This window comes from Brachionichthys hirsutus, chromosome 20 (genome assembly GCF_040956055.1).
Source record: "Brachionichthys hirsutus isolate HB-005 chromosome 20, CSIRO-AGI_Bhir_v1, whole genome shotgun sequence".
Classification (NCBI taxonomy): domain Eukaryota; kingdom Metazoa; phylum Chordata; class Actinopteri; order Lophiiformes; family Brachionichthyidae; genus Brachionichthys; species Brachionichthys hirsutus.
The window spans coordinates 3,425,831-3,442,315 of NC_090916.1; the positions used below are offsets into that span (position 1 = coordinate 3,425,831).

Consider the following 16,485-nt stretch of genomic DNA (forward strand, 5'->3'; position numbering starts at 1 on the left):
CACAGAAAATCTGAAAAAGTGTGTAACTTTCAGGATTTAGCAGATTGAAAATATGTTTCTATGGAAAAAACCAGTGTAAGATTTCCACTCAGGGTCCGCCACTAGGGGTCCTTCGGTTACTGCACTGAAGTGGCATTGACTTTGAAGTATAATGGCTTTTGTAACATGCATCACACATTACCCAGCTTGGATAAAAGCAGTCAAACACTAAGGTTTGCACACCACATATTTTTATTTAACCACATATGATCTTTAAACATGACGGGGGGGATAAATCGCATTACTTTGGAACACATAACCAGGGCTTGAAGAAATATTTCGGTGGGCGCTACTGCTTCACATACCCATTTATGTAATTGCCATGTTAACAGATGGCGCTCGCTAAAGGCGAGGAAAATGCCAGGAGGCGAAGCAGAACAAGGCTGCATCCTGTCCGCCTCAGAGGCTTCTCTCGCTTCCAATTACCAAGCGAAAGTAAGGTAACCCTTTAATGCTACTCCAAATCACAGACAACGAAGTGGACAGGGAGCGACTGAGAAAGAAATCTATAGTTGCACCTGTCAACGCAGCAGAAAACACCCCTTAAACTTTTGTTTTCTTCCATTGGCCTCAATAGGAAAGCGTGCTTTACTGAAAGGCTTACTGTGTAACCAGCAGCTTTTCTTTGGTGAGGCTTTCAAGCACCTTGTTTAGAGCACAGACACACAACCTCCACTAGAACACATCACAAAGTTAAACACATCTACAGACATACGCACACATATCGCCACAATCAGTGATTTGATAGCAGAAACATTTAAAAACAATGCATATCCAAAAACAACAACAATCTTTACAAATTAAAAATAACTCTCCAAAAAAAATCTAAATAAAATAAAAAAAATCAACTAAAGCCGAGCAAGTGAAGCCATGATCACTGTAAAATGAGTAAAAACTATTAAACAAAACCTGCTAATGAAATCCATTTGAGTCTGGTTAATAATATATTACAAACTAATAGAATAACAATCATTTACAGAAGAGGAGCAGGAATGATTCAAAACATAATCACTTGAACTGAAATTTCTTCTACAATATCAAGAAACCTGATTATCACACAGGGCATCCAATCACATCACAGTTACACAGAGTTGATATCCAATCAGATTTCCTCTCGATCAGCACAGGATCAAAAGATTTTACATGAAAGACTACTAAAGTCCCTGAGGAAAGAAAGCCCACACTGCCTGTCCAAACACACACAGTACTCGTGATCAAGTTTTCTCGAATCCCACGGTGCACGTGCATGTGCACGTGAAAGGACTCGCTCCTCTGGGCTGTTCAAGGATGTCAGGATCGTTGCAATGACATTTAAATGGGTTTCTACTGAACCATCACACCTGTCCTCCCATCGCTTTCGCCCACATTAAACTCTCCCAGCTAAATGTTCCTCAGTTTAAGTTCCTTTCAAGTCTTTAAAAAAAATTGTCTCATCGAGACGCACAAACTGCTGTCGTCAGTCCGTTGAATTCATTATGATCAGATATGGGAAAAGTGAGGATTGTTTTTCTTGGGGTGGGGTGTCAGTCGAAAAGGAGGACATCTTGGTTGACTGAAATAATTTCCGTCCGACACCACGAAGGTTGTGCATCCTTCATTCTGGAAATACCGATGCTAAGACTGGCTGTAGGAGTTGCTTTGGTTTCCGTTGGAGCTCTGGTCACCCTCGCTGTCGATAACACACACAAGACGTGGTGAATTCCACGCAGCTCAATGAGATGAGTTTAGGTTTTTCAACGCGTAATACGTTTGAGCTTTACCTGTTAGGCGGAGGTTTGGGTTTAGGCATCTTGTTCAGGACAGCAGCGATCTCCTTTCTGTCGTCAAAGTTCTTCCACTGGTCGTAAAGCTTCAGGATGACGCGGATGATCTCCAGGATCTTTGCAGAGAAGGAAGGAAACCGAAATTAATTTAAATAAAATATTTTGGGTCTCCACAAAATCTCAAGTTAACTTTCATTTCCCATCCATTTTTATTTTGGGGCATACGCGATTAAGGCTATTTGTGATCCATACAACAAACAAAAACAAAAAAAACCTCAGTGAGACACAAAATTCAAAAAGTTAAGAACAACAATTTAAGGATAAATATGCAGGCCCATCAGAAAAACCACCGACCGCCTGCATTCACCATCTGTGACTTTTGGAATAGCTTTTATCTGAGCTTCAGGCTTGATGCTGCTTGCGGGCAGCAACACATCCAGACAAAGTGCTTCTTGTGAACGCACAAGAAGAAAAGAAACAAACATTTGAGCTGCATGCTGAGCGTCGCCGGCAGATGTTTGAATCCAAAACATCAGAAATCTGACGACTCGTGTTTTAACTTCACTCGATTCACTCTCTCTCGTCCTTTTCAGAATGGATGTTTGTTATTTCCGGCGGGGGTAAGAATGCACATGGGGTCTGTTCAGTGTGCTGGCGTCAGCTGGGTCAAGCATTTGTCATTTGCCTCTATGTTCTTACACAGACTGTGTGACAATACTGACGTTTTTATTTCAAAATACTTTAAAATATGAAGGATAAATTGTTACGAGGTGAATGCAGACATGTTTCAAGCTTTGGTTCAGATTTTTCAACCGAAAAACATTTAAAACTATGGATTTATTCTATATATATATATATATATTTATTTTTTAAAGGAAGCTGTTCTTACTTTGTCCATATCAACGGAAAGTTCTGCAAACCACTGCCTGGCGTCTTTCTGCTGCACCACGCAGGCAACATGCAGACAGGCTGCGAGAGGAAGAGAGCTGATTGTGTTACATTCAATAGCTGAACAAGATGCCTAAAACGTCAGCAACACATTCAATAAATCTAATGTGAAGTCACTAAATTCATTACAGAAGCAGTGACGAGAAATGAAAGGGGAGAAATCTTACCCAAGGCGATCATGAAGGGAGGGTAGAGCAGACACAGATCCGTCCTGTACGTGTCGTTCACTATTCGCCTGGAATGAACAGACACCGAGTTAGCCCAACTGCTAAAGCTAGCATGCCGTGAATGTAATATTGGTCACTTCTCCAGAATGTACCGTACCAGGCCAGAGGCAGCAGCATGTCCTCCTGTCCCATATCCTGCACGTACTGCAGAAGCGGTCTGTAGGGATGGTACACGATCAGGCAGCAGTCCTGAGCAGGGAAATACGTCAGCAACACAACAACAAAAAGTCTCGAGTATAGTAACAATTACACAAAGATCGCTCCACTCACCATTAACTCCAGAAGGTAGAACTCACACTCTAATATCTGGAAAGAAATCAAACCTATATTCACAGCTGTTCAGCCACCAACACGCCTTAATATGCAACGAAACCCACCAATCACAAAGGCGGAAGATCAACATCAACTGGAACATTTATTTGGGTAGTTTATCGTGTATTTATAGGTTGTGTATTTTAAAGAACGTCACATATTGGTGTTTCAAACTTAAAACTCTTCACCCACTCCTAAAATACTTAGTTATTTTTTTTAATTTCTTTTAACTCTTTTAATTGCAGTTTACAATAAGAGATAAATAATTAAATTATGATCATGAAGTACGACCATATTAAACTACATTCCAGACAGACACTACAGCTGCTATTATTACCACATTGTGCCCGACCTGTGCGTGACCGTCAGTAGTTGCAGCAGCCTGCTAACTCGTTCTCTAAGGTGTGACCCACCCCTCCTTTTATTGCTCCGCGGTGGCCGTCTATAAATAAAAGCTTACAGAGCTTTCTGGACGGGGAAAGTTCCAGAACAACTCCACCGACGCTGTGGCAACTCGGTGGAGATGCCGGATAAATAAAATACCAACATCGGGCATCAATCGGCACCCGAGTGAGAAATGTGTGGAGCTGCGCATGCATGAGTTCCACAGGTCAAAGTGGTCTCCCATAGCAACAACATTTTCTAACCGAGGACTGTGAACATTAGTGGTGGAATCTCACGTACTGGGAGACACAGATGTGGCGACACTGTGCATAAATAACTTTCCAGAAGAAGAAGGAACAATGATATGCAATAGTTGATTTTGGCTGTAGGAGTGAGCTGAATTGCAGAATTCTGTCACTTTATTTGAGTCACAACACAGCTTTAATGATTCTGGTGTTACGCAGACATTATACTTACATGATTCATCCTGTAAGGGAACTCCTTCGGAAAGGCATAGGAAAACCTGGTTTTCACTGGAAAAAAACAACAACATCCTATCACCCGCACGGCACAATAAAATAGGCATTTTTGTAGGATTTGAATTTTGGGAAATGTGTTGATCAGTGTTTGAGACTTACAAACAGACGTGGCTGCAGAAATCAGCCGAGTATTTGACACAACTCCGAACTCCTGAAAGGACAAATGCTGCAGCTCAAATCAAACAGACACAACAGAGCAAATGGCCCGCCCTGTGTCCATAGCCTACAGTTTACAACCTCGTGTAAAAGCACAAGGAAACCACGACCACTCTTAATACAAGAAAAGAGGTAAAAGAGAAACCTGAGGGAAATAATGAAGACGTGCTGGTGTGAAACTATTGCCTTGTTTCTGTACCTCAACTTTTGAAGCCAAGAACACGCAGGTGGGAGCCATGAGAACTGGATCTATACTTTTCAGGGAATATCTGCAAATGAGACAAGACAGATTCTCCAGCTTTGCATGCTCAGTTCTCTTCCCGTCCCTTTGGAACACAGCAATTTTCCCCAAACACCACCATTGAGTCTGTGGTGACCTTCCAAGTTTTATTATTTGACCTCATTCTAAAAAATAATATAAGATCACTCACACAGCAGTGGCACATGCTATCGTTGTATTTCACACCAGCTAGTAATTGATTTGTGTTTATTTATAATATTGAACCTACAACAAAATGCGTGAGATGATTTATTCTCTCCTCACAGAAATATCATGTCATCGTCTGTCCTGCAAAACGATAACAGAAAGAGGAAAGACGTGCATTCGCTCAGTTCTTCCTAGACTTTTTAACAAACATACATTTTAATTGCTTTTTATAAGTTACTTTAGAAGTACTGAGGAAATAGAGCATGCGCCAAACATAATTATTATTGAACAAGTACTTGTTTTATTAAAACGGTCACATCTCAAGCTGCCCGCCATTTGTCAAATCACGACTGAAAAACCACTCGATGAACTGGGATTCTTCAAGTTGAGCATAAATTTAAATAATATTTTTATGAGGAATAAAAAAAAAATAGGACTATGAATATATTTAGTCGCTCCAGTTGGGGTGACAAAACGCCAAACAGCACCACAAGTACCAGTATAGATCTATCCTGTATTTTACGCAGGTACGTCTTCTTTACCTGGCATAGAAGCGTTTGAAGTAGACAGTTGCCGTAGCAATGACCTGCTGCCGCAGCTTCAAGTGTTCCCCCAAAGCCTGGATCACTGCAGGACACAGAGTGAAACATTAAATGACATCAAGCAAAAATAATGTCTATTTATTTTCAACCACGAATAATAAGAGCAGGCACAAAGAGTTTCAAAAAGGCAACTGCAATATTATTTATGCTGTATTTGACAGCTGGAGTCTGTCGGTAGCATGTGTTCAAAGCTAAACAAACAGTAGAAAAGAAGCTTCGGCTATAAAACGATCTTACACAAATGTAACAATTACCATTGGCAAAGAAAATCTGCAGTTTCCAGTATTCCTCTTCTGAAATGAATTTCAGATCCTTCTGGCGCTCCTTCATCAGGTCCTGCTTGTCCAGAACCCACTGCAGACTGACAATAAGAGCAGTAAATAAATACAAGTTAGGAATCCACACTCAACAATAAAAGCAGTAAATAAATACAAGTTAGGAATCCACACTCAACAATAAAAGCAGTAAATAAAAACAAGTTAAGAATCCACACTCAACAATAAAAGCAGTAAATAAAAACAAGTTAGGAATCCACACTCAACAATAAAAGCAGTAAATAAATACAAGTTAGGAATCCACACTCAACAATAAAAGCAGTAAATAAAAACAAGTTAGGAATCCACACTCAACAATAAAAGCAGTAAATAAATACAAGTTAGGAATCCACACTCAACAATAAAAGCAGTAAATAAAAACAAGTTAGGAATCCACACTCAACAATAAAAGCAGTAAATAAATACAAGTTAGGAATCCACACTCAACAATAAAAGCAGTAAATAAATACAAGTTAGGAATCCACACTCAACAATAAAAGCAGTAAATAAATACAAGTTAGGAATCCACACTCAACAATAAAAGCAGTAAATAAATACAAGTTAGGAATCCACACTCAACAATAAAAGCAGTAAATAAATACAAGTTAGGAATCCACACTCAACAATAAAAGCAGTAAATAAATACAAGTTAGGAATCCACACTCAACAATAAAAGCAGTAAATAAATACAAGTTAGGAATCCACACTCAACAATAAAAGCAGTAAATAAAAACAAGTTAGGAATCCACACTCAACAATAAAAGCAGTAAATAAAAACAAGTTAGGAATCCACACTCAACAATAAAAGCAGTAAATAAAAACAAGTTAGGAATCCACACTCAACAATAAAAGCAGTAAATAAAAACAAGTTAGGAATCCACACTCAACAATAAAAGCAGTAAATAAAAACAAGTTAGGAATCCACACTCAACAGCTGTCAAACAAGCTAGCAGGCAACCTGGCATTTAAATCACTCTTTGTAATCTATGTTACTGCGTGAAAACCGCAGACGAAAGTAAATAAGATTAAGTTAAATATCAGAAATGATCTTCAAATCGTTTTACTTAAAGCTTTATTTCAATTTGCAAGCTGTTTTATACCGCAGAAACAATTAAAGAGAAGGCGTTAGCTTCGCCATAAGAGCCAGCTAGGCCTCGCAGCACAGACCTAAATCAGAAAATTAAGACAATTTTATTAAAAACTTACTAGTGAGAACTTTGCCAAAAGTTCCCCGCCATGCCGCAGCAGCTGAGCTAGAGAAAGGCGCCCTTAAATGCGTATCTCCTCGTTTTAAAGAACTGCACAGCACGGGAAAAGTAATCCTGTGAAGATGCTGGAGTAACATCAAAAGTCTTCCGGGGAAGGCGTAGAGACAACGGAGCTTCAGAAAATAGTTCCGCTTCGAAACTAAAAAAGAACGACCTACTCATTTTACATACATAATTATGGATTTTTTTTCTGTTCGATTTTTAGTTGATGGATGAAAACGTGTTCGGGTGGGTTTACGGGTTGTCAGACGCGGGTGCTGCAAGCAAGCAACAAAGATAACTTTATTATTATAAATAAATGTACGACTGCATGTGTGACAACAAGTACACAATCGAATAAAATGAAATAAATGCGTTTATGTAACTAAAGAATTGTGATGTTTATTAAAGCATCACGGAATGATTTCAGCCTCTTATAATAAAGCACTTGACGTCACCTCGGTAGATGTTTGTCGGGACATTCCCCGGTGGGTTGGGAAGGTTCGACATTCCCGTGCGGCGTTCAGGGACGGGCGGAGCATATAAAGACCCCCCCAGAAGCGGCTCAAGGATGCGAGTGACCCGTTTGGAGTCTCCAGCTGAGATTTGAGTCCACATCAACATGAGTCGTAGTCCAGAGAGGATGTCCTCGTACCGCCGGCATTTCGAGGGCACCTTCGCCGAGCCTTCTGCCTATCAGCTCCGGGTGTCCAGTCCCTCCCCGACCCGCAGGGAGACCCGTTACCGTTCGGCCAGCTTCACCCGCAGCGGCGGGACGATGGGGCGCAGGGCCATCTCCAGCCAGGCTGGCATCGCTGGGTGAGTTACAGAGACTCGACCCCAATCAAGAAAAGTTCACTCATAGTCGGGTTGTTCTGGTCCCATCTAATGCAGCATGGGTGTGGGGGCGTTGTGCTTCGGTTTGCCCATGGGACTGGGTCCAGAACTGGACCTGGATGCGGCTGCAGCAGAGAACCACGCCTTTATAACGACTAGAACCAATGAGAGGCAGGAGATGGTTGCCCTCAACGACCGCCTGGCAGCCTACATTGAAAAGGCAAGAGGAACAAATACATCCAGTTCTATAAAGTAACAACGTTCTAGTGGTCACTAAAGCTGATCTCTGTCTCCTGCGTTTTGTCTTGCAGGTGCGAACCTTGGAGTCGAAAAACAAGCTGCTGGAAGCTGAGATCGAGGCCTTGAAGAGCCGCCACGTCCGACCATCAGGTCTCAGGCAACTGTACGAGTCTCAGCTGAGGGATCTCAACAGGGTCGCTGAACAAATGAGAATCCAGAGGGTGAGGGGAGGTCACGTCTCCTAACCCACAACACTACGGCTTGTTGTAGCATTAGAAACACTGTTCAGGGATGCAGTAAACCCCCCCGTTTCATCTTGGCAACAGGACATATCAGTGGCAGCCAAAGACGCCATGTTGGGCCAGCTAGACGTGCTGAAGGCCAAATACGATGAAGCTGTGGATGCCAGAAAGAAGGCGGAACAGGACCTAGAGACTCTCCGTCCGGTAAGGGTCACCGCAAAAGGCTTTTCACAACTTTGAGTTTAGTAAGAATGCAAAAGCACATCTGACTTTTCATTTGTGGCTGCAGGACGTCGACAGGGCAACCTCGGCACGGATCGCACTGGAGAAACACCTGGAACATCTGGAGGCCGAGCTGGCCTTCCTGCAGCGAGTTCACAAGGAGGTGATGCACGTTTGCCCATCCGGCATCTGGCTGACACGCCTTCTCTTAACTTTCACTGTTTGTGCTCCACTGTAAGGAAATTGAGGAGCTGATGCAGCGGATCTACACAGTGACCGCTAAGGTGGACCTCGCCTTCGGCCTCCCGGACCTCTCCACCGCTCTCAAACAGATTCAGTCTCAATATGACAGCATCGCTGCCAAAAACCTGCAGGCATGTTGGAATAACGTGCATGAAACATTATCCGTTTTTTTTTTCTGGCACAAACTGTAAGACTCACGCCGCTATTTGTTCTCCTCCAGGAGATGGACTCTTGGTACAAGACAAAGTTTCAGGATCTGACCAACGCCTCCAGCAAACATGTACAAAGTGTTCGAAGCGTTCGAGATGAAATAACCGGCTATAAGAAGGACGTGAGTGTGATTCGCTGCTCTGGTGTATTGCTACTTGTGCACATTCTTTAGACGTGCGCGTGCATTTAGGTTGCCAGCAAGGAGCGTGAATTGGACGTGCTGAAGACGAGGAACGAGTATTTGGAGACTCAGATTCGTGAAAAAGTGGAAAAATACAAGAAAAAAGAAGACGACTTGGAGGTAAATGGCAAATTGCACCACTGCATTTATTTGTACCTTCAAGGATTAATCTCCTTCAAATCAATCTATTCTCTTGTACTGCGGCAGGATCGCATCGAGGCAATTAGGCTGGATCTGAAGGTAACCAAGGAAAAGATTGCTCTGCTGCTGCGGGAATACCAGGACTTGTTAAATGTAAAGATGGCTCTAGAGATAGAGATCACCACCTACAGGTAAAGACAACGGCACCATCCGGCCACTTCCGCACAATGTAAAACAAAGATGGAGCATTTTTATTCCGGGTTTCCATTTCACCTTCACTTCCGTACTAATTTGTCAGGAAGCTGATCGAGGGGGAGGACAGCCGCCTGAGCACCATGGTAACCAACCTATCCCTAACCGGAGGCCAGCGCCTCACCTCCAGCATCGGAATGCGAGCAGACTCGGGATCAGTCTTTGTTAGCTCTGGTCCCGTAGTCACTTCGAGGACGGAGGCGTCCTCTGCGGACTCAGCCGGCGGCGGAGCCGGCAGGGTGAAAGTGGAGACGGCCTCGTCGGACACCCAGACCGATCTAGAGGCTCAGGCAACGGAGCTGTCTGAGAGGAAGACTGTTCTCATCAGGTAGAGGGTGGCAGACTGATCATCCTGCATTTGCTCTCAATCAAAAGTATGACGTCTCAATTTTGTTTGTCCACCTGTTGTGCCCCCTCCTCCAGAACAGTTAAGACAGACGAGGACACTTATGAAAGTGACACACGGGAACGCACCATCACTATTTCTGGAGCGGCCGATGATTCAGGTGAAGAATAGAGCATCCGTCTACGGAAAATCTCACCAAGCGACGCTCAACTGGGACCGATATTGTTCCCCTTGGAAACGTGACGTGAAGAAAACGCCCCGCGTCCGGTCACACTGCTCTGCTCCTAACTCTTCCTGCCTTTCTGCTCTTCTAACCTTCCCTTGTTTCAAGAACACGCGTGTCAAAGTAATCAAATAAACAGCAAGCAAACATCTTTGTGGATTTCATTTAAAAATCGTTAGAACCATTGTTTTAAACTGAAAAATGCACAATTACCCAGAGACCTATGTCCTTGCCATTATTTAAACCGAGGCAGTGACCACGTAAAGTCAAGGCACAGATGGAACGCCCATCGTTTCAACTTGTGGTTTCATTGTGGAGTAAAGGACAAAGGTTCCATACACAAGGATATTAGAAATGTAATTTAAGCCATCATTGAAACCCTCTAAGTCCTTTTATGACATCTATCAACGTATCTTATAGTTAATCCCATAATTTCAGGAACATTTCAGACATAAGACGTAAGGAGGTAGGAGTTTCATTACTCAGAGCAGCATCAAACTTTGTACCTCAAATCTTCACAACGGCAAATACATAAAGGAATAAAAAAAGTCAAGTCCCAATTGCTATTAGCCATACAAAATAACCTGGCTGACTGATTTGCTTTGTGGCTCTCTAGTCTAGAGCAACGGTTTGGGTTCACCCCCGACTCCTCCAGCCAGACGATACACTGCGAGGCTGACTTCGTGCGCCAGGGCATCGGCGCTCTCCTGAAAGATACACAGAACATCTGTAAACATCAGATCATACAAGACGTCGCCGAAGATGTACCAAGACAACCTCTCACCCGTGTTTCGGCTTCAGCGTAAACCCTGACCACGTCCTCGGTGCCGGAGGGCCTCACGAAGGCGCGGGCCCGTCTATGATTCCTCACCAACGTGTCGATGGACTCCTGCAGTCCTGCCGGGCTCACGACCCGTCTCTCTGCATCCGTCGTGTCTATCACCCGCCGGTCCGCCACCTCAACGTGGCGCAAACACAGATGCTTACTTCAGCTTATCCATGACATTCACAGGTGGCACAAAAGTGAGAGAAGATATGCACAAAACAACAACGGAGATAAAGTTAAGCAGTAACACACAAGTTCAAAAAAAACTCTTCATGCACGTTGCAAATGTAGATGCTCTCCATTGTGATAAAGCTTTGTGAGCAAAATTAAGATAACCTAATTTCTTGCTCAGGATTATGCCAAATTGGGAAATGATGCCTGGCATGAATGTACAAATAATGTTATAAAAAAAAAAGATTATATCAATGTTTTCCATGAAATTAAAAGATGGGCAGTTAAAACCGAGTTGCCTCCAGGTTAAACGATTATAAATATGCATGACAATACATAAACTAGAAAAGCTCTCAGAGAGCGCAGACCTCCGCCAAGCAGCTCATTCCCCTCCTAATTGGATTTACACCATCCACATGGTGATCTGGATCATCAAAAGGGTCTAAATTGTTCTTGGTATCTTTATACCCCAACCATGAAAAGTAAAAGTGATTCAGAGTTGACCTCATTCTGGATCCGATCCAGATGAAGTTCGGTGACGAGATAGATCTCCCCACCCCACATGACTGTCAAATTCCATAAACATCAGTCAATAATCAACCGAGATATTGAGGAACAAATGTTTTAGCTCCATTGACTGCAATGCTACTGAAGATTTCAAACCGATTCAGAATCCAGGATCTCTTCTGGATCATCACCAAAATGTAATCAACTGTTCCTGGTAGCATTCCCGACATGTCCTGAAAATGTCATTAAAATCCATCTCGAACTTTTATCAAACGACAAACAAACCAAAAAACACAACCTCCTCGGCGGAGACGAGCACCTTGACTTTAAGTTGCCTATTAGGGAGGTCCCCATAGATGGCGTCCCACTGCTGAACAGTCATACCCTTGATGGTTAATATGGCTTCAATCAGCAGCATGTCAGAAATGGCATCACCGACAGTCTATAACAGAAAAAAAAAAAAGCACAAGATACATTATAAGCACAAGAAGGGGTCACACCAAGTTTATGCTTTAATAGTTCAGGGCGTGTCAGCATCTGCGTGTCCACCTGGTTTATGACGTTCACAGTGTTCTGTAGCAGGAGAGCCACTCTCTTCCTCTCCTCATCGGCGGTAGCGTCCTCCACCAGCTGCCGGATCTGCTCTTCAGCTGCCTCGCTGAACAACACCTGATCATAACGACACATCATGACATGCAGGATTCCAGTTACTCAAATAAAGCAAAAAAAAAAACACGGATAGAGACAATAATGGAGGAGGTGATGCGCTTTAGTCGACCTGTTGACGTGTCTACTCACAGTTCCATGACCATTGGCTTCGAAGTAAACGCCAACATCAAACTCCTGGGCTGCGTGGTGAAGGTGCTTCACTCCTGTTTTCGTACATCTCACCATTACCTAGATGGTAAGAAAATGTGTGGGTGCTAACTCAGCCAGAAAAAAGGCAAAGAACGACCAAAAGAAAAGAAATGCAACCGTGTTCTCTCACCTTCATGGTGTCCTCCAAATAGTGTGTCGAGCTACCGTTAGCATAGGCAGTTTGCACAACCGCTACGTTCAGGTTTAAACCGACCTTGGTGAACAGAAACGAAAAAGTATTTACTAAAGAAATGTCGACATCCATCTATTTCCTTTGGCCGGTTATCCCTTGTAGCGGCGAGGCGGATGGGATCTTATCCCGCCTTACATTGGCCGAGTCTGGATCGCTACACCGTTGTGTACACGTGCCTGTTTATTCCCATACCTGTGTAAACAGCTCTTTTAGAAATGTGCAGATGAGAGTAGCAATTTTGTCTCCATCCAGCAGGTGGAACTGTCCTTCAGAGTCGATGTAGTAGTAAACTATTCGGTCGGCATCGCCGTCGAAGGAACAGCCACGCTCCCCCGGGTTCATCGTAAGGCCTTCACGGAGAAAGGAGGCAATATACGTTTAAGTTTTCGTGTATTTTCTAAACTGCCAATGGAGTATACATTCATTTGATCCCTCACCAACAATCAATACATTTTTACAAGCATAAAAGTTTAACACCATTAAGCTAGGAATCAGCGTAGGAGACATTAGCACGTGGCTAAACGTAGGTGTAAATAACGTAAAGTAAAATTGAAACCAAATATTATATTGATTATTTTGGCACATTATACGTAACCTTGTGGTCAAATCGTGCATCAACGGTTCCAGGTGAAATAAGTAAAACAACAACTGTTACGTTGTTACTCCATTTACGATACTGTACTCATCAAAGAGGTACGAGTCATTCTCCTTCCCAATCGTTCGGTCTCCCGGCCGCACCTGTTGGAGCTTTCTGCTGCGTTTTGACGAAGTCGGCGCCGCATCGGTGGTTGAGCTTTCCCCGACTGCCATCGTTGAACAGCGAGATGTGCAGCTCCTTATTCAGGTAGCACTCCATCTCACGCAGCTTTAGAGCCCCAATACCATTAGCAGCATCCACGGACAGGTGCTTCTGGTCGTCCGTGCAATTGGACGCCTGCAATAGAAATAAAAAACGGATGAAAGGGATAAAGGAGTGATTCTAGCAGACAAAGGCCATAAACGAATGCCACATCCTGTCTTCTTACGTTCTTTGTGAGCTGAATGAATGCCTGGGACAGTTTCTTATAGTACCCTTCCAGCGTGGCTTCTCCGTATTCACCCCGTGTGTTGTGACAGCGAACCATGTAATGGAGCTGCGGGGTGGTCAACAAACCGTAGTCTGATGAGGGAGTCAGAAGGGAGAAAAACAAAGTGGATAAAAATGAGTTCAACAAACATGCTTTCACCGACGAGCCAAAAGGGCCGCCCGCCTCTACCTCTGCTGCGACCACCGAGTGCCGATACTCCATCCAGCACGGCCTGTGAAAGGCTGGCACTGCTGCTCCTACGGCGAGAGAACGGGTGTTGTTTAGTCCTCTCGCCGTGTAAATCACATCTAAATAAAGCACTTCTTAAAATCCTACCTCGTGTCTTTGCCCACAAACACATTGGCCTCCCGGCTCATGTCTACCGACCCCTTCTCTATAACATCCATCAGAGCAGTCAGGAAATCATCCTGGTCTGCGTTGGCCAGTTGGGTGGCAAACACCTCCCACGTCTGCGACAGCATCTCCCCCATGGGGTCAATCAACTTTACCCCGTTGTCTTCCTACGCAAGTGAAGATGTAAAGAGAAACAGCAAACGGGATCGCCGTGAGTGTGACCGTCTTTCACGTGAACCAAAATATCTCATTCACCTCTGGGTTGTGCGACGCAGTGACCATGACACCTATGGTGGCGTTGGTTTTTTTGGAGCGAAGCGTAGCCAGCACTCCCATCCTGAACATGACGTGGTCGAGGAGTTTGGCGTTGGTCCTGAAACCAGCAGTGGCATACTGCAGAAATACGTCTGCAGGTTTGGGATGCAGACTGGACTGCTTTGATACTTCTGGAAACTGGGCCATCACTGAAACGCATACAAAAACACAACAGACCCAAGAGGTGATGGGATTTATGCTGAATTAAAAGTACGTAAATACAACCGACAGAACGCACTGAATATTGCAGTTTTGTGATCACCTAAAACGCTCGAGGAATTTGACCCCAGCTCACCCTTGCACAATGAGAAACTGTTTTCTCTATTTAACAAATAAATCACTTTTGCTATTTAGAAAAGATTGAATGATAATTCTCACCGTACATTATTTGCTCACACGGAACTGACTTTTGTGAGTCGTCTTGAGTATGAAAACACAATTTTAAGAGACGTATTCATAATGTTTCCATCCAAATCAGCCCAGAGAGCCATTCCCTTCTTAAACTGACCCGCCACAATAGTCAGGCAGAAAGTCTGGGGAGGAATTTACATCTACAAGAATGCCACGTCTGGGGCATCTTGACCGGTATCGTGCAGGAAGCGGTTCTAGAATAAACCCTCAGCAGACCCTGACTGACGAGTGGCACTACCTTTAGGACAGCCGGACAAAAATCAAGATGGAAAGTGCCTTGTGCTTATATTTAAGATTTCCCCTCAATGAAAACATAATTACAGAGACGCGTGTGGAAGGTTTTGGAGACTTTCTGGTCACGTGTCCGTGTTAAAACGCCACCAAAGAGATAACAGCTGGACCAGACCTTCACGCAATCTCCAGCGACGAGAGGGCAAAGTTCAAAACAGCCTGTCGCCCGAGTCGAGATAAACCAACACGCTAAATCACGCTAAACGAGTGGAAGGACAGACTTAGCTAGTCTATATTGAAGAGTTGAGATTAACTTAACGCTCAGCTTCTAACTTCTGCTAAAGGTAAAACATACCTCTATAAATGTGGTTGAAAGCGATGCTCTTTAGGACACCGCGGTGGCGAGGCGGCCTGACTCACAACAAGAAGCTTCCGGGTTCGATGCCGTGCGGGGTTTGTATGTTTTTTCCCCCGTGTCTGCGTGGGTTCCCTCCGGTTTCTCCGGTTTCTCCGGTTTCCCCTCCACCGCCTCCAAAAAACTTGCAGTCTCGGTGAATAGCTACGAGCGTGCACGTCAAGCGTGTGTCTGTCTGTCTCTGCGTGACCCTGCGATGAGTTGGCGTCTCATCCGGGTCTCGCCCCAGAGGCAGCTGTGATAGGCTCCAGCGAAACCCGCGTGACCCGCACTCCGGAAACGCGACGGAAGTAGAATGCGGAAGAGGAGCGAACGAAGCGCTTCGTGTTGTTTTAAATTCACTTACTGTTTTGTTTTCTGGAGAATAATAAATAAAGAGCAACAATGAGTAAAACATGTCCTGCTCTTTCCTCTCAGCCACTGGCGACGTGGCTAGTTCCGTGTACGTCACGTGACGCAAGGACGCGCCTATCAGTCAGACGTTTCCGGTTATACTGCAGGTCTCTGATATCCGGATGCCTTGAACGCCACATCCAAGCTTAATTACATGAATTGATCCGATTTTAAATTTTATGTTTTTGCAAAATGATGATTTGATTTAGACAAATTTTAAATGGAACATAAAATCCCGCCTCCTGATTAAGCATTTGTACAACTTAGCCCAATTATAGCCATTAAACCAAGAAGCATTATTTTAAATAGCACAAACATGGGGCCCGAATGTCGCCCTGTTAGTGGCTTGTATTGCACCAAGTCACACTCAGCTTTATATTAGCTTATCTGGGCTAAGCTTAGCTAATACAAACTCTACTACATGGAACCATCTATTTCTTTGCACGCTGAGGGTGCACACTTGTGTGTTGGATTCCAAACACGCAGCGGCGCACAGCCCCAAAATAAAGTCACGCTTGATCATTAACCCTTTGACGCACAGTGAAGCCACGCCGGATGCAACGTGTGCCATCCAAGCCTGTCCCGGCACTGTGGGGGGAGAATCTGGAGGGGCCATATAGATATAAAGAAAATATCGGAAAGGGGAGCG

At 43.9% G+C, this 16,485-nt stretch overlaps 3 protein-coding genes across 4 annotated transcripts; 1 reads left to right on the forward strand and 2 right to left on the reverse strand.

The window, feature by feature from the left end:
• Positions 1 to 1,653: 1,653 nt before the first annotated feature.
• On the reverse strand, positions 1,654 to 6,949 carry ccnc (cyclin C). Its single transcript, XM_068753746.1, has 12 exons — positions 6,918 to 6,949; positions 5,652 to 5,758; positions 5,338 to 5,422; positions 4,568 to 4,637; positions 4,312 to 4,363; positions 4,151 to 4,206; positions 3,248 to 3,283; positions 3,075 to 3,166; positions 2,918 to 2,985; positions 2,692 to 2,771; positions 1,800 to 1,918; positions 1,654 to 1,708 (listed from the first exon to the last, which is right to left on the reverse strand). The coding sequence occupies exons 1-12, from the start codon at positions 6,947 to 6,949 to the stop codon at positions 1,654 to 1,656; spliced, it is 852 nt and encodes a 283-aa protein (XP_068609847.1).
• A 605-nt stretch (positions 6,950 to 7,554) lies between these two features.
• On the forward strand, positions 7,555 to 10,246 carry ngs (notochord granular surface). 2 transcript variants are annotated; one of them, XM_068753563.1, is made up of 11 exons: positions 7,555 to 7,777; positions 7,853 to 8,015; positions 8,107 to 8,256; positions 8,362 to 8,481; positions 8,567 to 8,662; positions 8,739 to 8,873; positions 8,963 to 9,073; positions 9,143 to 9,253; positions 9,341 to 9,465; positions 9,573 to 9,854; positions 9,950 to 10,246. In XM_068753563.1, exons 1-11 carry the CDS (start codon positions 7,581 to 7,583, stop codon positions 10,041 to 10,043), a joined length of 1,584 nt encoding a protein of 527 aa, XP_068609664.1. In that variant the 5' UTR covers positions 7,555 to 7,580; the 3' UTR covers positions 10,044 to 10,246. The 2 variants fall into 2 exon arrangements, with proteins under 2 accessions (XP_068609664.1, XP_068609665.1); XM_068753564.1 differs by having other exon boundaries at positions 9,955 to 10,246.
• Positions 10,247 to 10,393: 147 nt separating this feature from the next.
• On the reverse strand, positions 10,394 to 15,419 carry pgm3 (phosphoglucomutase 3). The gene is made up of 13 exons (XM_068753565.1): positions 15,384 to 15,419; positions 14,327 to 14,535; positions 14,054 to 14,238; positions 13,907 to 13,974; positions 13,676 to 13,809; positions 13,389 to 13,584; positions 12,843 to 13,000; positions 12,588 to 12,671; positions 12,398 to 12,496; positions 12,149 to 12,268; positions 11,919 to 12,041; positions 10,880 to 11,053; positions 10,394 to 10,802 (listed from the first exon to the last, which is right to left on the reverse strand). Exons 2-13 carry the CDS (start codon positions 14,531 to 14,533, stop codon positions 10,713 to 10,715), a joined length of 1,638 nt encoding a protein of 545 aa, XP_068609666.1. The 5' UTR covers positions 14,534 to 14,535; positions 15,384 to 15,419; the 3' UTR covers positions 10,394 to 10,712.
• Between the last annotated feature and the right edge of the window lie 1,066 nt (positions 15,420 to 16,485).